Genomic DNA, 25,614 nt, shown 5'->3' with positions numbered 1-25,614 from the left:
GATTCCTGATGGTACTTGACTTATGAGATTAAGTGTCAGCATGTCAGTAGTTGTAAACTTTTCCAAAGAAAAAACTATATGGGAGACACAGACGTATGTGGGTGACCCTGTCGGCACCAACTAATATGACTGGGTATAAATTATTATGATAATGTGATGCAATTTGAGTAAAAAAAGGCTATACCTGTATATATTTGTATATATGTATGGTACGGTTGCAATGATTTGTAGCTCGAGCACAGACGTGGTCAGTGGGGGCGTAATATTATAATTATATATACATTTCCCTCAGACCCCTCGGGGTCGCAAAAGATGTTATTTTGCCCAGTTACTACTCCCTGTTGTCGACACGACTACTATGTCTTATGTCGACCATAATGTTTCCTGATTAGATCCACAACATCGGCATTCAGTACATGTTTCATACACATTAAGATTGCATTAATGTCACTAGGGACCCTGCTGTTCCTGACAAATATATATATATATATATATATATATATATATGAGTTATGTATATATGGATATACGTGTGTATATGTGTATTTAAATGTGTATATTTATACAATTTTTTTTATAATGAATGCTGAAGTAAACCTTTCCTTCTCATGTGCTGGTCGCTCTGTTGAATAGCTCTAGGTCAGCCGTGACAAGATGGTTTCAAATCATCACGAGGATTCCGAGTGTTTATTCTTTTCCCGCCATGGATAGAATAAAGTGAGAGTCAACCCCTTTTCTGCACGGGGCCCTGTCACAAAGGATCGTTTACAGGAAGCTAAGTGATATTTTAATTATATGCTTTGATTATACTTGCGTTGCATGCGCAGGGGGGGTGATTGTATTCAGGAATGGTCGGTTACTTGGTCCTCCGATATATTTACCCTGAGGAGAGATGTGTTACTCCTTGAGTTGGGTCATCTCTAGAACATTGCAACATACTACCGTGCGACTACAAGGGATGGGACTCTTGGGTGCGCGGGCCACTTCCATGGCGGTCTCGGCTAGGAGGGCGTTGTAGATTCACCAAAGAGATGCAAATGCTGAATCCAAAAAAGAAGTGGAGTCTCTTCCACATGAAGGGAAGCCTGGTTGGTGATGGCTTTGTTAATATGCTCTCGGCAGGTGACACGGGTAAGTTTACATTTCTTGCCCTATGTTCCCTCACAACGGTTGGTGACGCATTGTTGTAGGATGCAGTCATTTATAGATAAGGATTCCCCTTTCTTTGCAGGTAAGGGAAGGTAAAAAAGGTAAGAGGTCAGCTGCCTTTTCAGGTTCACAGGTGCAGAAATCATTCATTATTTCTGCCACGTCCATAGTGGGAAGTTGGGTCTATCTTGCGGGGTCCACACAGGTGGGACCTCGTCTAAAACTCTTCAGTCAGTCCTGGAAAGGATATGGTCCAGTGAGTTAAAGATAGAGCCCCTAGGGGGACATACGGGTGTTCCAGACGTTCCCCTCACTGATTTTTTCAAATCAACCTCACCGATCCTCCTCATGACAGGGAGGTAGTATGTGACGCAATACAAGAGTTGTGTCTGGATCAGATCATTGTCCTGTTGTTCCATTCATAAAAGAAGAAGCTGTTCAGACTTTTTCGTGCTCCCGAGGCCGGACGACTCGGTCAGATAATTCCCAATTTTTCCTACTTAAACTTCATGAGGACATCTCTCACGGCAGGGTTCTCCACTCTGAAAGTGGAGTAAGGAGGTCTAATTACGGTTTCTTCCGCTTTAGGCTTACCTGAGGTTTGCGATTCAGGATTGTTGTTACCATATCACCAGGGTGATGGCGGTATGATGGGTTTCCTTCGTTAGTAAGGAGTCATATTTATTCTGTACTGGATCGCTCTCTGAATTACGGAGAGATCGTGAAGCCAAATGGTGCGAAACGTTGTTTTCTCCGTGACAGTTCTTCAAAACAGGACTTGCCAGAATCCCTTTTTGGTCCCAACGATGCGGCGATCGGCTTAGGCAATATTATTAGAGGCAATACTGAGAAGAGTTTATTTGCTTCTAAAAGAATTCAGAGTCTGGCAAACCTGCAACGGTGTCAATCCGTCGATACAGTCAGTTGCTGAAAAAAAGATGGTTGGGGCCTACGAGGCCATTCAGTGGGCAGGTTCCAGGCCTGAGTGTTTAGCGGGACCTGTTGGACCAGTGGTCCGGTTCCCACCTGGGATAATCATGGTTTCAAGACCAGTATGTTGCTCCTGGGGTAGCGGCGCAATTCTCACTGAGGACAAGTGTCAGGTTAGGATACTTGTCGCCCCATTAATGGTCTACAGTTAAGGGCCGTTTATAACGGTTTTCTATAGACAAGAACCGGAGAAGAAATGGCAGAAGCCAGAAAGATTTTCCGCTGGGCGATGAAACCATTTACGTGCTCTATCAGCAATGTTCATTCCAAGAGTGGACAACTGGGAAGCAAACTTCCTCAGCGGACACATTCTCCGTTCAGGAGGGTTGAGTCTTCATCTAGAGGTTTTTCACAGAAGTGATAAGTCTTTGGAGAATTCCGAAAATAGGCAAGATGGCATCTCGCCTTGACAAGAAATTTCAGAAATTTTGTTACGGGTCGGGAGTCCCCTCAAGCGTTAGCGGTGGATACCCTGGTGACACCGTGGGTGTTTCGGTCAGTCTATGTGTTCCCTCCACTTCCACTTTTTCCAAAAGATTATAAGAGGATCAAGAGTTCAGATGATCCTCCTTGTTCCAGACTGGTCAAGGAGGGCTGGTATCCGGACCTTCAACAAATTACTCATAGGAGATCCCTGTCCTCTTCCTCTGCGAGAGGATCTGTTATGGCAGGGGCCGTGTGTGTTCCTAGACTTACCGCGGTTTCCATTGACGACTTGGAGATTGGACGTCGGATTCCAGCCCGGAAGGGTATTTCCAGTGAGGTCTTCCCTACTCTTTTTCAGTCAGGAAAGAAGTAACGTCAAAACATTACCACCATATTTGGGGGAAAAAATTTGTGTCTTGGTGTGAATCCAAGAAGGTTCCTACAGAAGAATTCCAGTTGGATCGTTTTCTCCCTTCTTTTCTTACAAGATCGTGTGGAGGCGATCTTTGGTTGGGCTCGATTAAGGTCAGATTTCAGCCTTATCGGTTGTATACCAAGAAACAATTGGCCTCCTTTCCAGGGTTTAATACTTTCGTAAAAGGAGTCTAACACATCCATCCTCCCTTTGTGCCTCTGTGACACCATGGGATCTTTACGTGGTGTTGAAGTTCCTGAAATTTCTTTGGTTGAACTTTTCAGTATGGTTAAGTTGAAATTCCTCACTTGGAAAGTGGTCATGCGCTTGACCTTGGCATCTGCAAGGCGGGTGTCTGAGTTGGCGGTTTGGTCTCAAAAGAGCCCTGTTTAATCTTCCATGAAGATAGAGCGGAGTTGAGAACTCGGCAACAGTTTCTGCCAAAAGTGGTTTCATCGTTTTCACTTGAACCAACCTATTGTGGTGCCGGTGGCTACTGACACCTGGTTGACATCGGAGTATCTCGATGTGGTTGGAATTTTGAAAATTTGTGTTGCCAGATTGGCTCAGATCAGAAAAACGGAGGATCTGTTATCCTATATGCTCCCAACAAGATTGGGGTTCCTGCTTCCAAGCAGACTATTGCACGCTGGATCTGAATTACAATTAAGCTTGCTTGTTTTACGGCTGGTTTGCCGTTACCGAAATCGGTGAAGGCCCATTCTACCAAGAAGGTGGGCTCATCCTGGGCGGCTACCTGAAGGGGCTCGCTTTATAGCCTTGCAGAGCAGCTGCTTCGTCGGGTTCAAACAATTTTGCATATATATTCTACAAGTTTGATACCCTGGCTGTTGAGGCCCTCTTGTTTGGGCAGTCGGTGCTGCAGAGTCATCCGCACTTTCCCGCCCGTTCTAGAGCTTTGGTATAGACCCCATGGTCCTTTTGGAGTCCCCAGCATCCTCTAGGACGTAGAAAATAGATTTTAATACCTACCAGTAAATTCTTTTCTCTTAGTCCGTAGAGGATGCTGGGCGCCCGTCCCAGTGCGTACTGTATCTGCAGTTACTGGTTATGGTTACACATGTGGTGTTTCCTTTCAGTCAGTCTTTTGCTGACGTTATTCATGCCATGGCATGCGGTATGCTATTATTGTTCATGTTTACACACAGGTTGTGTTATAATTTCAGTCAGCATAGTGCTGTATATTTTTTTCATGCCGTCGGTTGGTGTTCTATTGAATGCCACGTTCTGCGGCATGTTTGAGGTGTGAGCTGGTATGACGCTCACCGTGTTTAAACAATAAAATCTTTCCTCGAAATGTCCGTCTCCCTGGGCACAGTTCTATAACTGAGGTCTGGAGGAGGGGCATAGAGGGAGGAGCCAGTTCACACCCATTCAAAGTCTTATAGTGTGCCCATGTCTCCTGCGGATACCGTCTATACCCCATGGTCCTTTTGGAGTCCCCAGCATCCTCTACGGACTAAGAGAAAAGGATTTACCGGTAGGTATTAAAATCCTATTTTAAGTGCCAAACTCCAGTCCAACTTTCAATCCCATGGTCCATTGTCCCCCATTCTGCTTCAGATCTCACACAAAACTGTGGAACCTAGATTGTTTCCCCCCGCGAGCGGCCCAATTTTGTTTTTTTTTACGCTGACTTTTCCTCGTAGCTCCATGAGCAGCGAGGTTCGGTACGATGCTTGGGTCTTATGCGCGGGACTTCACGGACGAGTGCGTGGAGTAAACACTGCTAATTGAATAGGTGTGCGACGGTAAATTGAATTCCCACCCTAAATCTTAAATATCCTTTATATATATATATATATATATATATATATATATATGTATATATAGGTATATATATATATTTATGAGTAGAAAATATATCTGTATTCTTTATAAATTATATAGATTTTTATGTCCACTGTATTTAAAAAAAACACATTCATTTTGTAAATTTTTATTTTTTTATTGAAGGAATGTCAGGATCCACTTATCCTTCTTCCTCCGCGTCCAGCAGTATCACTGTGGTGATTGAAGGTAAGAAGCTTTATAAAAAAAAATATTTTATATATATATATATATATATATATATATACAACAAGCCCAGCAGCGGCGGCACTCACGGGTCTTACTCACAGTCAGTAAAGTGCATAATGTGCATTTATTTCATCACTCAGTGTCCGACGTCGGACACTGAGTGATGAAATAAATGCACTTTATGCACTTTACTGAATGTGAGTAAGACCCGTGAGTGTCGCCGCTGCTGGGCTTGTTGTATATAGGATTTTTCCGGATGGCACCAGGGCAGTGAACTGTGATAGGAGAGAGTGCCGATTCATTCCTGTTTGTATATATATAGATATAACATTCTATGTGAGAATATGCACTAAAGGTAACAATGACATCTGAAGTAACGTACTCTAATGAAAAAATTTGTTCAAAATATTTTTGAAGAAGAACCACGGGCCGGAAGATTCCAGTGCTCAACAGCGAAAGCGGGAACTTCATACTCTTCGTATTCTGAAGGTATTTATCATTTCAACTACATATAAGTTAATATTCTACATAGTTTTTTTATATATACCTATATATCTATATCGATATATATCTATATCTATATCTATATCGATATATATATATATATATATATATATATATAAATAAATGGGCCTCGAGTGTCCATCTTTATCAGTATCCGGGAATCGTTAAGATATTTATTACAGACTGTAATTAACTGTATTAGGGAATTAAATGATATTATTTTTCCAAGGTCAAAGAAAGGCAAAAGATGGCGGAGTCGCAGTTCATGCTAAGACAAGGCCCTTTCAAGGTAATTGTTAAATAAATAAAAAAATGTGAATAGTGCAGTTTAACCCAAGAAAATGTAATTGTAATCATGTCAGGGAAACTGGACTTTTGTACTTACTGTTAAATCCTTTTCTCCAAGTCCATCTGGGGGACACTGGAGCATGGGATTGCTTGAGAGGGCAGTAGGAGCTGGCACTTAATTAGACTAGTATAACTTTAAGAGAGTAGCTCCTCCCATCTGCAACTGGTGGCTTCAGCCCAACTTTTAAAGTAGCCCAAAACAGAAGAAGTAATAATTAATGAGACATTTTACAGAAGCCGGAGTGCAAATGGATTCAGCACACCATACCTAGTCGCCAAATCAAATGGCAAAGCCAAAACAGCTTGACCAAGTCTGGACTGCTGCCTCAAGAACGAAAAAAAATGAAATGGACTTTAAGCCAACCATTGTGAAGACAAAACCAAGGAGTTAGGAACCAGAACCAGACATTCGTTCAGAATATGTGCACTGACAAGAAGACATCAGGGAGTCCCAAGACATTAGGCATGAAAACAGTACGCCTGCCCAGTAAGAGAAATTGAACCCAGGAGGACTCTGACCCAGTCCTTGTACAGCAAAAGTTGATGATGCAAACCCTCAGCCATCCAGATTTATTTGGTGCAACAGAAGGCAGTCAGACACATGAACTCTCTCTTAAAAATGTGGAGAGAAAAACCTCAAACCTTAGGAAAGAGACATTCACTTCGATATGCTCCATTGGAGGCAACATATAGAGCAGCCGAGACTCCCAATCCAGAAGCAGACATGTGGAACAGGCTTGGTACCAAGGCAGTGTCGAGAGCAGTGAAGATTCTGACCCCAGAATCAGAAACATTTGGCAACGATGGACACAACTGGCCGTTGCTAGTCCACATTGTGGGTCCCAGAACAGAGTATTAACAACTAGCCCATCTAGATGATCAGCTTCAGAAAAACTAAGACTAGGGCCAACCCAGTCTCTGCAGACACCATCCACGAGACTGAACAAGGAGAGTGGACATCCAAAAGGACAGCTACCAAACCTTGTAGCAGAAGAGAAGCCCCAGAAAACTAACCACTTTGGAGTTTACTGAGGAATACAACCAAACAGCAAGATCATAAGGCAGTACAACTCTGCAGAGGAGCTGCAGGATGTGCGACTCTGACACGGGCCAACAGAGAAAGTGACACTGGAATCGACTCAAACTCTGTCCTGCCGCACTGCCGCAAAAAACCCAGATGGAAAAGACTTTCCTTGGCACTCATCAGAACCCATGGGCAACGTGGAACCACACCACAAAATATACATTATGGTAAGAACTTACCGTTGATAACGGTATTTCTCCACAGTATCCACAGGATAACAATGGGGATATGATGAAGCTACAGCGGATTTGCACCAATCGGTCAAAGCTTTTCGGCCTCCCAGCATGCAACGGGCCCGTCCATATATCCCCGCCTCCTGGCTCAGGCAAATCAGTTGTATTCCAAAGCTCAAGGCAGGAGCATCATAGAGAGCCCTAATCAGGTGAGAAGAACACACATGCACACCCTTCCGTACAAGAAGGAAGAGGCTAGTGAGTAAAAGGATCCTCAAATCAGGTGCGTCAGGGTGGGATCCCTGTTGATACTGTGGACTTAGGAGAAATACCGTTATCAACGGTAAGTTCTAACCATAACATATATTTCTCCGGCAGGGTCCACAGGTTATCCACAGGATAACAATAGGATTTCCAAAGCAATTTAGTGGTGGGGACGCTCCTGATTGCACAGGAGAATCCTTTGCCCGAATTCAGCGCCGTGAGAGGCAAAGGTATCCAAGGCATAATGTCTAATGAATTTGTTAATGGAAGACCATGTGGCTGCCTTACATATCTGTTCTGCTGAAGCACCACATTGTGCTGCCCACGAAGGACCTACGTTACAAGAAGAGTGAGCAGAGACATTAGCCGGAACAGGGAGATTAGCTTGAGAATATGCTTCTGAAATCGTCCTCCGAAGCCATCTTACCAGTGTCTGCTTATCAGCAGGCCATCCTCTCTTGTGAAATCCAAAGATAATGAAGAGAGAATCTGTCTTTCTGATGGCACTGGTACGATCCACGTAAATCCTTAAAGCACGGACCACGTCCAGCGATGCATCTCCCACAGAAAGGCCCGATACCTGAAAAGCCGGGAGAACAATTTCTTCATTAAGGTGGAACTTAGACACCACCTTAGGAAGATACCCAGATCTAGTTCTGAGAACTGCTTTATCTGGACAAAAAAAATCAGAAATGGGGAACGACATGACAATACCCCTAAATCTGATACTCTAGTAGCTGACGCCATAGCCAGTAGAATGAGCACTTTAGCTGTCAACCATTTAAGATCCACCTTATTAAGTGGTTCTTATGGGGCAACTTGAAGGGCTTTCAGGACTAAACTTAAGTCCCACGTGCACTGTAGGCGGAACAAACTGAGGTTGAATGCGCAGCATTCCCTGGAAAAAAGTACATACATCCTGTAAGTTGGCAATTTTCTTTTGGAACCATACAGTCAATGCCGACACTTGCACTCTCAAGGAAGCCACCTTCAAACCTTTATCCATTCCTGCCTGAAGGAATGCTAAGACCCTGGAAACTCTGAAAGATTTAGGGTCCATTTTTCTTTCACTGCACCAATGAATATAGGTTTGCCATATTCGGTGATAAACGCGAGCTAAGGAAGGTTTCCTTGCTCTGAGCAATGTTTGAATTACCTGTTGTGAGAATCATCTTGACTTCAGGATAGAGGTTTCAAGAGCCACGCTGTCAAAGACAGTCGATCCAGATGTCTGTGATAACAAGGACCCTGCATCAGTAGGTCTGGGCGTTGAGGGAGCAGAAGTGGAGCATCCATCAACATTCTCTGCAGATCTGTATACCAATGCCTTCTGGGCCAAGCCGGAGCTATTAGTATCACGGCACCCTTTCATTGCTTTATCTTTCTCACCACCCTGGGTAATAGGGTGATTGGAGGAAACACATAAGCCAGACGAAAGTCCCATCTCACTGACAAGGCATCCACAAAGATCGCTCTGGGATCCTTTGTTCTTGACCCGTATGTGAGGACTTTGTTGTTCAGACGGGACGCCATGAGATCTATCTCTGGCAACCCCCACTTGTTTACTAGAGTCTGGAAGACCTGCGGGGTGTAGAGACCATTCGCTTCCCTGAATGGCCTGTTGACTGAGCAAGTCCGCTTCCCAGTTTAGGACTCTCGGAACGAAAACTGCGTACAAGGCTGGATGATGAAGTTCTGCCCACTGCAGTATGTGACTTACCTCCTTCATCGTTTTTCGGCTGCGAGTTCCTCCCTGATGGTTGAGGTACGCTACTGCCGTCGCATTGTCTCAGCGGATCTGGACTGGTTTTCCTCGAAGAATGTCTTTTGTCTGAACCAGTGCCATGTATATGGCCCGAAGTTCCAACACATTTATCGGCAGGCTACTTTCTTCCTTGGTCCATGGCCCCTGGAAACACAACCTTCCTGACACTGCTCCCCAGCCCTGGAGACTGGCATCTGTTGTCAGAATTTCCCAATCTGATATCCAAAAGGGTCTCCCCTTGTCCAGATGGGATGTCTGTATCCACCAGCTAATGATCTTCTTACTTTTAGTACCATAGTCTGTATTTTTATCGTCTGATGCAGTCTATTCTATTTGGCAAGAATCAGATGCTGCAGAGGCTTCGAGTGGAATTGTGCATACTCCACCATGTCGAATGCTGACACCATCAAACCCATCACACGCATTGCTACGTGAATGGATTCCGTTTGACTGTGTAGCAATTCCTGAATCCTTGACTGAACATTGGATATCTTGTTCAGAGGTAAAATTACTCTCTGCAGACCTGAATCCAGCACAGCCCCCAAGTGAGTCATCCGCTGTGACGGAACTAGAGACGATTTTGCCCAATTTATGAGCCACCCATGTCTCTGCAGACATGTTATTGTCTGTTCCAGATGACATAGGAGCAATGCCTGTGACTGTGCCAGGATTAAAAGATCGTTGAGGTATGGAAAAATTCTTATCCCCTGCTGGTGGAGATAAGCTGCCATTACCACCATAATCTTGGTAAATACTCTGGGGGCTGTGGCTAACCCAAAAGGTAGGGCCTGGAACTGCTGTTGGAGGATAGCGAACCTGAGATAACACTGATGGGATAGTGATATAGGGACATGTAGTTAAGCATCCTGTATATCCTGGGATACCATATAATCCCCTGGCTCCATGGCCAAAATTATGGAACGTTAAGTCTCCATGTGAAACCGAGGTACCCAAATGTATTTGTTCAGCAATTTGAGATTGAGAATTGGCTGAAATGACCCATTTGGCTTCTGAACTAAAAACAGGTTAAAGTAAAAACCCTGTCCTCGTTGTGCAGGAGGAACTGGAATGACTACTCCTGACTGAAGCAATTTCTGAACTACTTCTTGCAAAGCCCTAGCCTTCGTCTCTACCCGAGACGGGCTGGTACAAAAAAACCTTCGAGGAGGGTGCTTCTTGAATACAAAAGTATAAACTAGAGATACCGCTTCCTGCACCCAGGCATCTGTTGTAGACTGCTGCCAGATCTGTACAAACTGAAGAAGTCGGCCCCCCACCCTGAGGTCCCCCAGGTGGAGGCTTGTACCATCAGGCTGATGGCTTATCTTCTGGTTTGGAAGCCGGCTCTCTGGTAGACCAATGTTTTTTAGTCTTAACAGACTTGTTGTATTGGGACTGTCTGCCATCACTTTTTCCTTTAGCTTTTCCTTGAGACCGAAAGGGCCGAAAAGCCGGAACTTTAGGTTTGAACTTGTATGTGGAAGGAAACTTGACCTTCTTGGAGTCTGCTTCTGACTCCAATATATGTGTCAATTCTTTAACAAAAAGAATATCTCCAGAAAAGGGCAAAGATTCCAAAACCTCCTTAGATTCTGAATCAGGTTTCCACGTACGTGGCCAAACTGCTCTGTGAGCAGCTATTGTTGAAGCTGATGCCCTGGAGGCAATAGTACCCATGTCCAATGCTGCTTCTTCCAGGAACATTGCAGCCTGTTTTATATGTGCTATATGGGATTTTTGCTCTCTAGATGCTATTGAAAAATCCCCCTCCAATGCATCAGCCCAGGCAGCCACTGCCTTTGCCATCCAAGCTGAGGCCATGGCTGGCCTTATGACTGCCCCAGACAGAGAAAAAATGTTTTTTAGAAAACCATCCAGTCTCAAGTATCAAGGCTGCAACTAAATAATACACCCTGAATCGTATATATGTTACCTCCACTAATATTACATCTTTCTATTTCTGGCTGTGATTTCACTATAATCAATATATCCTCTATTGTCTGTTTAATACTTATGTTATAGATTTAATTTTGCCGTTTTAAAACGTGAGATCTTGCAATGTTGACTCCCTATCTATGTGAAGATTACATGAATGAATGAATACGTATTTAGCTTGTATGCCTATTTCAAATGGGAGCCTTCACTTTGTGTATAATCACTTTGTAGGTCACTGATTTGCAACACTATCGCAGTTTTGATATTCTAATTGTCATATTTTAGAATTTTTGTTTACTGACAAGAAAAAAAAATTGCACTCTATAATACTTACACTGCTAAACAGAATAATTGTAATGAATTCTGATTTGGGGGGTCCTTTTTGGCCACAAATTATGCTAGGAACCTCCAATTAGAAAATAAAATGAGCAAATCTAGAGATAAGAAAGGTATTCTATAAATCTGAAGAAGAGTGCAAAGTATGCAACTTTAGTAAAAAAATAACAATTTTGTTTTTTCCTAAGCTTCGGGTAGTGACTCGCCATCAGCTGAAGCCAAGAAACCGATGAAACGCAAAGGTAAAAAAAAAAAAAAAAAAGGGTCAAGATAGAAATTTTTTTAAAATAATATTAATGTTGTTTTAAATAGGCCCCGATGAAAAGGAAACTGCCAAGAGACGTCCCATTGAGGAAGAGGCGTCTGCGCATTTACCTGTCGCAGAAGAACGTGAGATAAACATATGAATGTTTATATTAAGCTAGGTTGCTTAGAATTACAAATAACCAGATTTTTTAAATATTAATGATGCCATTTCAGCAAGGAGCAGAGCAAGCAGACACCTTGAAGAAGTAGAACGTTCAGGAAACGCATCTTCTCAAGCTTTTTCTCCAATAGGTAATAAGAAAAGAGCTAATGTACTTTGAAATAAATATTTTAGAAAAAAGTTTGAATTTTTTGTATTTTACACTTTTAGTTACAGACACATTGGACATTTTGCGAAGTTCCACCACAACGTTCCGCATGGAAGATATTTTTGGAACCCAGTCCCAAGATGAAGACAGTGGTAAATATAAAACCATGACCAACTTGCCTTTAGAACCATTTACATCAGTTGGAAAGCCCTAAAAGTGGTAAATTATTTTATTTAGATCCACCTGAGATTGAAGTTGTAACTGCGGCATTATCACCACCACAGACTTCCACCCAAACAGGTATTATTAGATGTAACTATAAATTCCATAAAAAAAATAGATCTTTAAGGAATATTTGTATAAGCAGTGGACACAATTATAGTTTTAAGGAACGGTTTCGACTGTTGGTGCACTGTTTTCCAAATCTGCAATTAAGAACCTGGTTTTCAGATGGTCAACTTAAATGACACGTTTCTTCCGCAGCCACAACTCATCCTTGTCCAGCAAGTATCCCGGTAGACGATCCTCCAAAAGATCCTCCTCAATCTGATCTGATGACCAATTTTGCGAGAGATATGGATAGGAAGCATGAAGTCCACAGTCGAAGGACTGAGGCCAGCATACAAGCAATTTCCGGTGCAGTTGACCATCTAACAAACCAAGTGTCTGTTTGTGTTAATCGTCTTTCCAACCAAATGTCAGAAACGATTGGGCGTTTATCGGCACAGAGGCCAACGGTGAGTGAAAGAAGAATGGAAAGTGATCACAACTTGATCGCTCTCTTTGAACGCATAGCTGCAACTCAGGAGCGCATAGCTACAAGCCAAGAATTGATGACATCCTATCAAATCAGAATGACACGTACTCAGGAGCAAATGTCAGCGAGCCTCCAGCAAGTTGTGACAAATTGTCAGCTCATTGAGACACATCTCCAAGTTATAGCAGATGATGTAAGGTCCAGAGGAAACTCATCAGTGACCATACCCGATTCGTCGATGTCTCCACAAGTTACCAAACCTCTGGCAGAAGAAGTGGTAGAAGATTCAAGACAGTCAACATCCGGCCAGCCAACAGTTCCATCAACGAGCGGTAGACCAGAGACACCAATTCCAGAATGAAGAAGACCCAATGAACCAACGTGCAAACTGATGTCTTTAATTCCCATTCCACATGTGTATTCCATTTCATTATTATATATCCTCAAATCTCCTTCAATTTCCTTGATGCCACTGGTCCCCAAATTAAAGTCCTATCAAGAGAAATGATGAGACCTAGAATAGTTAACTGGTACTTCTAATTGACATACCGGGACTTTGTCAGAAATGTACTGAAGAAGTGAGGATGATCGCTCTCTTATGAATCCGGTCAGTACCAAATTATAGAACTGTGGAGGATTGTTGCATCTTGGAGAGGTCTCAGTGACCTTACATGTTCTCATTGGAATGTGTCTGCTGGCACGCAGCTTTATTAAGTCAAGTCCACAATCAATTGTCTCCTCATCTGGTGGAGTAATATCGGTTAGTCTGACGGCACCATTATTAACATCTAAAGTCGGGTAGATTAGCGTTAGCTGCATGTGTTTGAATTGTCATTCTGTCATGAATGCCTGCGATTTCTTAGGATGTGTACCCCGTGGTTGCTAAATGAAATAATCCTGGATATATGGAACACATTGACCCTAATCTTGAGTTGCACGCAAGTCTAAAAGGGGACGTATCTAGAAAACATGCGCATCCGCGCGTCAACCGAGACTGCATCCATGACCAGTACTTCTGCCGGTGAAATTGGCATTTTGGTTATGTTGAGTGCATTTATCCAGAGCTCCGTATTATTATGAGGCGTGCATATAACAAAGTGATGTGCCTGTGTAAGGCGGTTCTTCTGCACCCAGCGTAGCATGGGTTTAGCTGTGTCGGCACTACTGACGGTTGCAGCTCTGGTTGGTGCGGCTATAGACGTGAAACGGTACGGTAGCCTAAGGTAGTAGATTTAGCTGTTGCATCTGGACCCTATGCCTGCAACTCGAGGTCAGGCTCTTAGAAAGCTATATTACCATTTAAGAGTGAGCTCTCTTTTCTAGTCTGCTGATATTCTGTATATGTTTGTTCTCTGGACCACGGGAGTCTGTAAACGGTTTTTGTTTTGTTTTTTTAATATACTTTTTTAGATTTGTCAGATTAATAATTGATGAGTAAAAGGCTTTTTTAATTTGTATGTTTGTCAAGTTTTTCCATTGCACCTAGTTAAGCCCAAATGTCTACACACTGACACACTTGTAGCACTTGAGATGTGTGGCAACCAAAGAGGATATAGAGCAAAGACAGTGTGAGGTATTACATGTTTTTGACCAGACGGGAGGTGTTTCATCGACAGTTATAATGTCAAAAGGTCGACACGCATATGTTCGACGCATGTTTTGTAGGTTTTTTCCATGTTTTTACAACTTTACTTTTACTTTTTTACTTTAAATTAACTTTTTTTGTGTTGACCTTTTTCGTGTTGACCTTTTGACCCTGCTGACCTAATGACTGACCACCTTTATTAGATCTATCTTCCGTATCACACTCGACCAGGCAAAAGTTTTCATATGCAAGCGTTAAATTCTGCAATGGATTAATAGAACAGGTAAAAAATCTGGGTGCACAAGTAGTATCACAATAAAATAAGAGGAGATTAAGAGGGGGGTGGGGGGGGAGGGGCACAGTATGTAGCATAACAAAAATCATTTTTGGAAAGTGCAAAGTTCAGACCAATCTCAAAGAATTCAGCTACAGTATTGCCTTTTAAAATCTTCATATTCCCCAGAACTATGGAATAATCCCTACAGTTGTCTGTCGGATAAAATAGGGGGTGATACAATTAGCTCCGGGGCTTACTACAGGGTTTTAGGTCCAGGGTCAGATGCCCGGGTCTGGGACTCCAGGTCGACAACAAAAAGGTCGACACACCTTAGGTCGACGCCAATTGGTCGACACACCTTAGGTCGACATGGACAAAAGGTCGGCAGGAACAAGCTCGACATGGGTTTTTTCTGTTTTTTTTTATGTCGTTTTTTTCGTCGAGTGACCGGGAACCCCAATTAGTGCACCGCGTCCCCTCGCATGGTGCCTTCGCTTCGCTCGGCACAGATTACCATTCCAATCGTAGTCCACGTGGATCGTTAAGTATGAAAAGGTTCCAAAAAAGAAAAAAATTGTGAAAAACTCATGTCAACCTTTTTCCATGTCGACCTTGTTCCTGTCGACCTTTTGTCCATGTCAACATTTTGTCCATGTCGACCTAAGGTGTGTCGACCAATTGGCGGCGACCTAAGGTGTGTCGACCTTTTTGTTGTCGACCTGGAGTCCAGATACCAGCTGCCCAGAGCTAGTTAATTACTGCCCGGCCACTTAATATGGATTTTTGCTCGCACCCTCCTGATGTGAGAACGGAAATCACCAATAATAAGTGCTTCTGGGCTAGTCCCGTGTTTACTGGAGGTGGCAATTACATAGCTACAGGTACTTATCCCAGGAGCTAGGGCATACAGCGTCTTAGCCGTGGGCTTACCATGGGAAATAATTGAATAGCAGTGGGCACTTAACCGGGGAGGTAAAACTCTGCAGTACATTCTACAGCTAATTGAATCTGCCCCCTTTTTGACAGATATTATAGGACGTGATTGTCAGGGGGTAAGTAGACCATTGGTGGTTCCAAAAGGTTGGAACACAGACATTGTAAAATACTGTTCTTTTCACTTGTGCACCACCACACTCGGACATCCCGATTGGAGTGGTTCTGTCTCTAGGGCAGGCATTCCCAACCACGGTCCTCAAGGCACATCAACAGTGCAGGTTTTAGTGATATCCAGGCTGCAGCACAGATGGTTAAATCAAAATAACTGAGCTACTAATTAAGTCACCTGTGCTGCAGCCTGGATATCACTAAAACCTGCACTGTTGGTGTGCCTTGAGGACCGTGGTTGGGAATGCCTGCTCTAGGGGATGATGCCTTGTATAACAGACTATGAGGGATCAGCAGAACAGTCATTCTATGGTCGATGGGCAGTACAGATTGTGTACTTACTGCCTTGCAGCACTGAGGTCATAAGTTTTGATCTCCCCCCAACTGTGGAGTTTGTATGCTCTCCCTGTGCTTGCATGAGTTTCCTCCCACATGCAAAAATATACAGGTAGGTTAATTGGCTCCCAAAAAAAAACACCTAGGGGTAAATTTACTAAGATTCGTAATTTCCGAAAAAAGGTCAAAGTTCAATCACGAATGACATCGACAGTGTAAAACTGCAACTTTTTGAATTGATTACGATGGATTTACTAAGCTGTCGTATTCGGGTTTTTCTTTTCTTCCGATGTCGATGTCATTCGTTTTTTTTTTACCTATTTTTACGGCAGTGATTAGCAAAACACTGCCGTTTTTTTTTACAATCAATCTCGGCCGGATCTGTGTGATCCGTGCTGGGGTTCTTATTTTTTTTTTTTTTAATTAAACAATGTAAAATCCCCCCAAAAAAATGCGTGGGGTCCCCCCTCCTAAGCATAACCAGCCTCGGGCTCTTTGAGCCGATCCTGGTTGCAGAAATATGGGGACAAAATTGACAGGGGTTCCCCCATATTTAAGCAACCAGCATCGGGCTCTGCGCCTGGTCCTGGTTCCAAAAATACGGGGGACAAAAAGAGTAGGGGTCCCCCGTATTTTTAAAACCAGCACCGGGCTCCACTAGCTGGACAGATAATGCCACAGCCGGGGGTCACTTTTATACAGTGCCCTGCGGCCGTGGCATCAAAAATCCAACTAGTCACCCCTGGCCGGGGTACCCTGGGGGAGTGGGGACCCCTTCAATCAAGGGGTCCCCCCCCCCCAGCCACCCAAGGGCCAGGGGTGAAGCCCGAGGCTGTCCCCCCCCCATCCAATGGGCTGCGGATGGGGAGGCTGATAGCCATTTGTGATAATGAAAAGATATTGTTTTTAGTAGCAGTACTACAAGTCCCAGCAAGCCTCCCCCGCATGCTGGTACTTGGAGAACCACAAGTACCAGCATGCGGCGGAAAAACGGGCCCGCTGGTACCTGTAGTACTACCACTAAAAAAATACCCAAAAAAACACAAGACACACACACCGTGAAAGTATAATTTTATTACATACATACACACATACATACATACTTACCTTATGTTCTCACGCAGGTCGGTCCTCTTCTCCAGTAGAATCCAAGGGCTACCTGTTGAAGAAATTCTACTCACCAGATCCAGTGGTCCAGGCTCCTCGGCAAATCCAGGGATAATCCACGTACTTGAATAAAACAAAAAAACGGTTGCCCGACCTCGAACTGAAAGGTGACCCATGTTTGCACATGGGTCACCTTTCCACGAATGCAAGAAACCCACTTTGCCTTCTGACTAAGTGGGTTTCTTCAGCCAATCAGGGAGTGCCACGTTGTAGCACTCTCCTGATCAGCTGTGTGCTCCTGTCCTCACTGACAGGCAGCACACGGCAGTGTTACAATGTAGCGCCTATGCGCTACATTGTAACCAATGATGGGAACTTTCTGCCCTGCGGTTGACCTAAAGTGACGTCACCGCTGAGCAGAAAGTTCCCAGCATTGGTTACAATGGAGCGCATAGGCGCTACATTGTAACACTGCCGTGTGCCGCCTGTCAGTGAGGACAGCAGCACACAGCTGATCAGGAGAGTGCTACAACGTGGCACTCCCTGATTGGCTGAAGAAACCCACTTAGACAGAAGTCAAAGTGGGTTTCTGGCATTCGTGGGAAGGTGACCCATGTGCAAACATGGGTCCCCTTTCAGTTCGTGGTCGGGACACCGTTTTTTTTTATTTATTCAAGTACGTGGATTAACCCTGGATTTGCCGAGGAGCCTGGACCCATGGATCTGGTGAGTAGAATTTCTTCAACAGGTAGCCCTTGGATTCTACTGGAGAAGAGGACCGACCTGCGTGAGAACATAAGGTAAGTATGTATGTATGTGTGTATGTATGTAATAAAATTATACTTTCACGGTGTGTGTGTCTTGTGTTTTTTTGGGTATTTTTTTAGTGGTAGTACTACAGGTACCAGCGGGCCCGTTTTTCCGCCGCATGCTGGTACTTGTGGTTCTCCAAGTACCAGCATGCGGGGGAGGCTTGCTGGGACTTGTAGTACTGCTACTAAAAACAATATCTTTTCATTATCACAAATGGCTATCAGCCTCCCCATCCGCAGCCCATTGGATGGGGGGGGACAGCCTCGGGCTTCACCCCTGGCCCTTGGGTGGCTGGGGGGGGGGGACCCCTTGATTGAAGGGGTCCCCACTCCCCCAGGGTACCCCGGCCAGGGGTGACTAGTTGGATTTTTGATGCCACGGCCGCAGGGCGCTGTATAAAAGTGACCCCCGGCTGTGGCATTATCTGTCCAGCTAGTGGAGCCCGGTGCTGGTTTTAAAAATACGGGGGACCCCTACTCTTTTTGTCCCCCGTATTTTTGGGACCAGGACCAGGCGCAGAGCCCGATGCTGGTTGCTTAAATATGGGGGAACCCCTGTCATTTTTTTCCCCATATTTCTGCAACCAGGATCGGCTCAAAGAGCCCGAGGCTGGTTATGCTTAGGAGGGGGGACCCCACGCAATTTTTTTGGCAAAAATAAGCACTTTCCCACCCCTTCCCACTGATATACATGCACGGATCTCATGGATCCCTGCATGCATCTCAAATCACGGAAAAAAAAAGCAGGTCTGTTTTTTTTAGGACTTTTTTACGAGTTGTAATTTTTCACGGCAGTGTTTTGTGTTTTTTTGCTTTGCACTTCTTAGTAAATGACCGAGATTCATATCTAAACAGGCGTAATTTGACCGATGGTGTATTCATTCGTAATTTTTTACCTGAACTAGCAAAAAATTACGAATGCCCTCATCACTGCCGTGATTAGTGTTTAGTAAATGACCGAGATTAACCGAGATGACACTTTGAAGAAAAAACGGCATCTCGGTCAAAATCGGGAGCTTAGTAAATATATCCCCTAGTGTGTAAGTGTGTGCATTACATGTGTTTATGGCAGACTGGATGGGCCAAGTGGTTCTTATCTGCCATCACATTCAATGTTTCTATGTCCCATCCTCATTCAGGCTCTGACACATGAATAGATAAAGGAGCTTCCACCTTAACCACATAAATAGTTTTATCAGTAAATGTGCAAAATTGTTACATTTTAGAGCATTGTACAGAACAGTCCAGGAAGGATGTTCTTACTGTTTCTGAGGGGGAGATATATCAAGCCTTGGAACGATAAGGTGGGGTAGTTGCGCAAAGCACCTAATTAGCATTTGTCATTTAGCTAGCATAGTCTTTGAAATGACAGAAGCTGATTGGTTGATTTGGACAGCCTCTCCACTTTTTCGCTCTCCAAGGCTTCAGTATGTTCACCAATTTCCCATATGTACATAAAAGTTAAAAAGATGAGAAATTGATAAATAACTTGAATGAGTGCATACAATGAAAATGCAGTATTACTGAGCCAACAATTTAGTCAACGACAATAAAACTCAGTGGTGCCTTCTTAATCCTCAATGTGTTATGTACAGCCTGTGTGATCATGGTGGTGCACATGTGTTATGTACAGCCTGTGTGATCATGGTGGTGCACATGTATTATGTACAGCCTGTGTGATTACAGATATACACATGTGTGTGAATCATGCCCATGTAACAAAACACAACAACATGGCAAAATACTGTAACTTCCATCAACATTGCAATGTGAACACAAAAATAATGTGATAGTCCAGCACCATTTTAACAACAGTGGAAACATTAAGAAATGCATCACACCTGAATAGAGATAATCAGGGATCTACAGATTACATACATGTAATTCTATTATACCCCTTTTATACCACCAGCATATAGCACTGGTTATTGCACATGAACGTGCATAACCCGTCTTGCTGGCTGGTGTAAAAGGGTTGAGTTGGAATAGTCCCGGTATTCCAACTCGGGAAGTTTGCGGGGTTGAACACGTGTTCAACCCGGCAAACTGTGCGGTGTAAATGGTAGCCCCGGTTTCCCGTTTACAGTCTATGTGCGGGCGGCACTTGGAGATCATGTGATCTCCAAGCTCCGCTCCCGTCGAGTCACCGGCAACGTCACCAACCTGGCAATATGCCGGGCTGGTGACTCCGGTCTGAAAGGGGGCTGACGCGGGTCGCAGACGGGTAGCACCTGTGTCAGGCTCCCGGCTGCGACCCGCGATACTAGGTCTAAAAGCGGTATTAGTCGTTACACTCCCCTTTATGTGGTTATATTGGTCCTATCTCCCACATGTTCCTTCTTCCAGAAACAATGTTTCCTTTTTAGACTCTCTGATGGGTTCTCCTTAATCGTTAATGTTGCGAGCTTGCAAATGTCTGAATTCTTTCATCGTCAATGGTCCAAGTGGTAATGCTGGCGTTTTTGAAGTGCCAAGTCTGATCGATGTCCAGGACTTCACCTGGTTTTGCTGCACTATAGCATGGACTTCACAATCAGCCCACAGGTCATAGAGTTGTATCCACACCTTTATATGACTTGTTAGGAAGAGTAGGCCGGAGGTATCAGTATCTGTAGCAAGGTTTTAATGTACCCCACAGACAGGGGCAGAGATACAAGCAGTAAGGTCAGGACTCTGGTGCAAAGTCAGAAGAACAGGCAAGGATCTTGTACATAGGCAAACAATCTGGAACTAATACAAATGCTGAAGCTAAGGACCTAATACTCTAACAGCTTAAAACTGAGTGGAGTTTAAATAAGCAGTCTATATTCTGAAACTTGTGCTACAATGAGGACAGTGAGAATCTGGCCACCATAATCCCAGATCATACCACCTAGGGGTCGCACAGAGCACACATGGCAGAAGGAGATGCAGGAACAGGCCTACCATTATGAAGTGCATGGAGGACACAGCCAGGAGACACCTGGCAATAAGACATAAAACCTCATTGAACAGGTAAGGTGCTAAATTGTGTTCTAACAGTACCCCTCCCCCCTCCTTTAGGTGTTGGCACCATAGACCATATAAAGGAATTTTAGGGAATTTGCAGTGTAAGTTTTTGAGAAGATGTGGAGCACGTGTACGTGTTTGACCATGAATGTTCATCTGGACTGAGTCCTTTCTGATCTACAAGGAAGTAGAGGACACATTTGGAGAGTTTGGAGTACAGGATCTCATTTACCTTACATTCTTCTTGTTGAATTAGATTAGGAGCAGGAGTGGACTGAGTAGAATAGTAATTTAGTATTAAAGGCTTCAACAAGTATACATGGAAATAAACTGAACAAACTTCGTACTGAGAAAATATTTGGACAATCAGAACATCTTCACTTGATAATGGAAGAACCACTCTGTCTCTTTTTTATCAATGTTTTGTTATAATGATATTTTTTTGATATAATTATAATTATAACTATATAAGAGAGCGCAAGGTCTCTAGTGTGGTAATGAGCGGACGTTGGCAGGTCCCGGGGGGGGAAGCAGACGCAGCTGTTGGTGGCGGAGATGGTCGACAGTCAGCCCAGCAACAATTGTAGAGATGGTCAGGACCATAAAGTTGTAGCTCCAGCCCTAATTGGATACTCCATGCTTCACAAAAAATGGGACATTCCTATTAATTACTAGGATGGTCAGTCGATCTTATGCTCCTTAATCAGTTAATTTCTTGTTTATTGATTGTATTTAATATTTTTTAAACATTTTAATAAATTGTATTTATCAATTCAGCACCTTGCGCTCTCTTATATAGTTATAATTATAATTATATCAAAAAAATATACTGTGTTTTTAGGTGTTACAGACACCTTATATGGGAGCTGCAGTTTATGTACTAATATATTAGTGTGAACACATTTTTTATTTTTTTATTTTATTATAGCGCCTGTATTGATTTTGCTTTAATAGTAACGTCAATTAGTTGTTATTTTGTTATAATGACAATTTTAAAAACTTTTCCCTCACCTGTGTCCAAATATTGAAAAAACTGAAGTTGATCTACATCTGAAGACAAGAATGGTAGATGAGGATGAATCCCATAAACGTTATTAAATATAGACATCAGATGAATGTTGCCTGTGAACTCAAGTTAATCTGGATTTGCAGAGATGTATAGCAGTCTCGGACATGTTTCCAGTTCCTGGTTGATTCAGTTTGCCCATTGATATTTTGTGAATAAAAAATGCAATTTGAGCTCCATACATTTTTTAAATAATATCCAGAAAGTCGAAAGATATTCTGGATAAATGGAGAAGCAAGAACCGGTGCAAAAGGTAAGTTGGAGCAGAATAAAGCAGAGGCAGTTGCAGAGGTGGGGTTGCAGCACCAACTGCCAGTGAGTCCCGGCTGGTGATGGTGGGCAGTGTTTTTTTTTTTTGTGGGGGGGGGGGGGGGGGGCAGTTGGTGGGGCTCCTCGATTTGAATTTTGGACTGTGCTGTAACCCGACCTCTGGAGCCACCATTGGAATAAAATATGCCATCTTTGAAAAGTAAACCGAGAAATGATTAATAAATCACTACTAAGAGCGCATACTATATTATCAAAGGCCAATTAATAAAATCAATTTATTCTCTAAACATTTAATGTATATTAATGCCTCTTAAATCAATAACAATAATCATGTAGCATTAAACAATTAGATAGAAATAGAGACTAAAAGGACTAAACCACCATTTGCCTTTCGGAATTACACTAAAACTGTTCTTAAACTCGTTCCTCATTACCCCAAACAGTTCACATTTTCCATGTCACCTAGGTTGCACAGGTGTACTCATTGGGGGTCATTCCGAGTTGATCGCTAGCTGCATTTGTTCGTAGCACAGCGATCAGGCTAAAAAACGTCAGTTCTGCGCATGCGTATGCAGTGCAATGCGCAAGCGCGACGTACGGGCACAACGAATGATGCAGTTTTGCACAGGGTCTAGTGATGCATTTCAGTCGCACTGGTTGCCGCAGAGTGATTGACATGAAGTGGGCGTTTCTGGGTGGCAACTGACCGTTTTAAGGGAGTGTTTGGGAAAACGCAGGAGTGGCTGGGCGGGTGTATGACGTCAAATCTGGAACTGAATAGGCTGAAATGATCGCAAGCGCTGAGTAGGTTTTGAGCTACTTTGAAACTACACAAAAAATTTTTGCATGCGCTCTGCGATACATTGGTTCGCACTTCTGCTAAGCTAAAATACTCCCAGTGGGCGGCGGCATAGCATTTGCACGGCTGCTAAAAACTGCTAGCAAGCGATCAACTCGGAATGACCCGCATTACCCACGAACACATTCTAAAAGAGTCACAGGTGCAGCTAATTATTTTGCTTGTGATTCTGTGAAGAGACCTGGAAAACATGAACCGTTTGAGAACCTGTGATGTAAAATAATATTTGATACCACAAAATAGAACTTGTCCAGGTAAATTGTTCCTTAACCCTCTCATGCATAAATTATGATAACCTACCGCAAGATTAAAAAAAAAAAAAAAAAATATATATATATATATATATATATATATATTATTCTTCGGGGCTTATAAAAACACAAAAAAGTTTTTTTTTAAACTTTAAAACTCAAGTTATGCATGTAAAATGGATATGTGAAGAGTAGATTTCAAAATTTGTTTTTGATAATCTGAATGTAGACGAGAATAAAAACACAAACAAGAGTGTTCAACGAAAAGTCACCAGACAGCCACCATTTGTGGCTCAGGAGAACTTTGTCCTTTTCTATTAATATAAGCTCCTTATAAGCGAGATGTAATTTCTCTAACGTCCTAGTGGATGCTGGGGACTCCGTAAGGACCATGGGGAATAGACGGGCTCCGCAGGAGACTGGGCACTCTAAGAAAGATTTAGTACTACTGGTGTGCACTGGCTCCTCCCTCTATGCCCCTCCTCCAGACCTCAGTTAGAATCTGTGCCCGGACAGAGCTGGGTGCATTTTAGTGAGCTCTCCTGAGCTTGCTAATAAGAAAGTATTTTAGTTAGGTTTTTTATTTTCAGAGAGCTTCTGCTGGCAACAGACTCTCTGCTACGTGGGACTGAGGGGAGAGAAGCAAACCTACTAACTGCGGCTAGGTTGCGCTTTTTAGGCTACTGGACACCATTAGCTCCAGAAGGATCGAACACAGGAACCTGACCTTGTCGTCCGTTCCCGGAGCCGCGCCGCCGTCCCCCTCGCAGAGCCAGAAGACAGAAGCCGGCGGGTTGAAGCAAGAAGACGTCAAAATCGGCGGCAGAAGACTCCTGTCTTCATATGAGGTAGCGCACAGCACTGCAGCTGTGCGCCATTGCGCCCACACTAACCCACACACTCCGGTCACTGTAGGGTGCAGGGCGCAGGGGGGGCGCCCTGGGCAGCAATTAAGTACCTCCTGGCAAAAGCAGCATATATACAGTGGGACAGTGTTATATGCATGAGCCCCCGCCATTAATTTTACACAAAATCGCGGGAGAAGCCCGCCGCTGAGGGGGCGGGGCCTTCATCCTCAGCACTCACCAGCGCCATTTTCTCTCCACAGCTCCGCTGAGAGGAAGCTCCCCAGGCTCTCCCCTGCAGACTCACGGTAGAAAGGGTAAAAAGAGAGGGGGGCACATAAATTTAGCGCATTAATTATATATATACAGCAGCTACTGGGTAAACACTAAGTTACTGTGTGATTCCTGGGTCATATAGCGCTGGGGTGTGTGCTGGCATACTCTCTCTCTGTCTCTCCAAAAGGCCCTGTGGGGGTCCTGTCCTCATATAGAGCATCCCCTGTGTGTGTGGTGTGTCGGTACGCGTGTGTCGACATGTTTGACGAAGAGGGCTATGTGGAGGCAGAGCAAGTGCAGATGAATGACGTGTCTCAGCCGACGGCGCCGACACCTGATTGGATGGATATGTGGAAGGTGTTAAATTATAATGTAAACTCCTTACATAAAAGGTTGGATAAAGCTGATGCCTTGGGACAGTCGGGGTCTCAGCCCATGCATGATCCTACAGCGCAGAGGCCGTCAGGGTCTCAGAAGCGCCCACTATCCAAAATTGTTGACACAGATATCGACACGGATTCTGACTCCAGTGTCGATGATGATGATGCAAAATTGCAGCCTAAAATGACTAAAGCCATCCGCTACATGATTATAGCAATGAAGGATGTATTGCACATATCAGAGGTAAACCCTGTCCCTGACAAGAGGGTTTATATGTATGGGGAGAAAAAGCAAGAGGTGACTTTTCCCCCTTCACATGAGTTAAATGAATTATGTGAAAAAGCGTGGGATTCCCCCGATAAGAAAGTGCTGATTTCCAAAAGGTTACTTATGGCGTACCCTTTCCCGCCAACGGACAGGATGCGCTGGGAATCCTCCCCTAGGGTAGATAAAGCTCTGACACGCTTATCTAAGAAGGTGGCCCTGCCGTCACAGGATACGGCCGCCCTAAAGGATCCTGCAGATAGGAAGCAGGAAAGTATCCTGAAATCTGTTTATACACATTCAGGTACTCTACTGAGGCCGGCAATTGCGTCTGCCTGGATGTGTACTGCTGTAGCAGCATGGACAGATAATCTGTCTGAGGAAATGGATACCTTAGACAAGGATACCATTTTACTGACCCTGGGGCATATA

The 25,614-nt window shown here is 43.8% G+C and overlaps 1 protein-coding gene across 1 annotated transcript in view; it reads left to right on the top strand.

Moving 5' to 3' along the window:
• LOC135056975 (uncharacterized) overlaps positions 1–14,216 on the top strand; it is a 61,389-nt gene extending 47,173 nt beyond the window's left edge. The window contains exons 10-18 of the mRNA XM_063962789.1: positions 4,958–5,020; positions 5,438–5,509; positions 5,754–5,813; positions 11,618–11,671; positions 11,742–11,819; positions 11,910–11,987; positions 12,067–12,156; positions 12,242–12,304; positions 12,488–14,216. Coding sequence (XP_063818859.1) covers positions 4,958–5,020; positions 5,438–5,509; positions 5,754–5,813; positions 11,618–11,671; positions 11,742–11,819; positions 11,910–11,987; positions 12,067–12,156; positions 12,242–12,304; positions 12,488–13,122 — 1,193 coding nt within the window. The 3' untranslated portion in view covers positions 13,123–14,216. The remainder of the gene's footprint in view (positions 1–4,957; positions 5,021–5,437; positions 5,510–5,753; positions 5,814–11,617; positions 11,672–11,741; positions 11,820–11,909; positions 11,988–12,066; positions 12,157–12,241; positions 12,305–12,487) is intronic.
• The last annotated feature ends 11,398 nt before the right edge of the window (positions 14,217–25,614 follow it).

The sequence above is a fragment of the Pseudophryne corroboree genome, chromosome 3 (assembly GCF_028390025.1).
Source record: "Pseudophryne corroboree isolate aPseCor3 chromosome 3, aPseCor3.hap2, whole genome shotgun sequence".
In the NCBI taxonomy this organism is placed as follows: Eukaryota; Metazoa; Chordata; class Amphibia; order Anura; family Myobatrachidae; genus Pseudophryne; species Pseudophryne corroboree.
The sequence above is the reverse complement of the archived record's forward strand: the minus strand, read 5'-3'. Positions and strand labels throughout refer to the sequence as shown.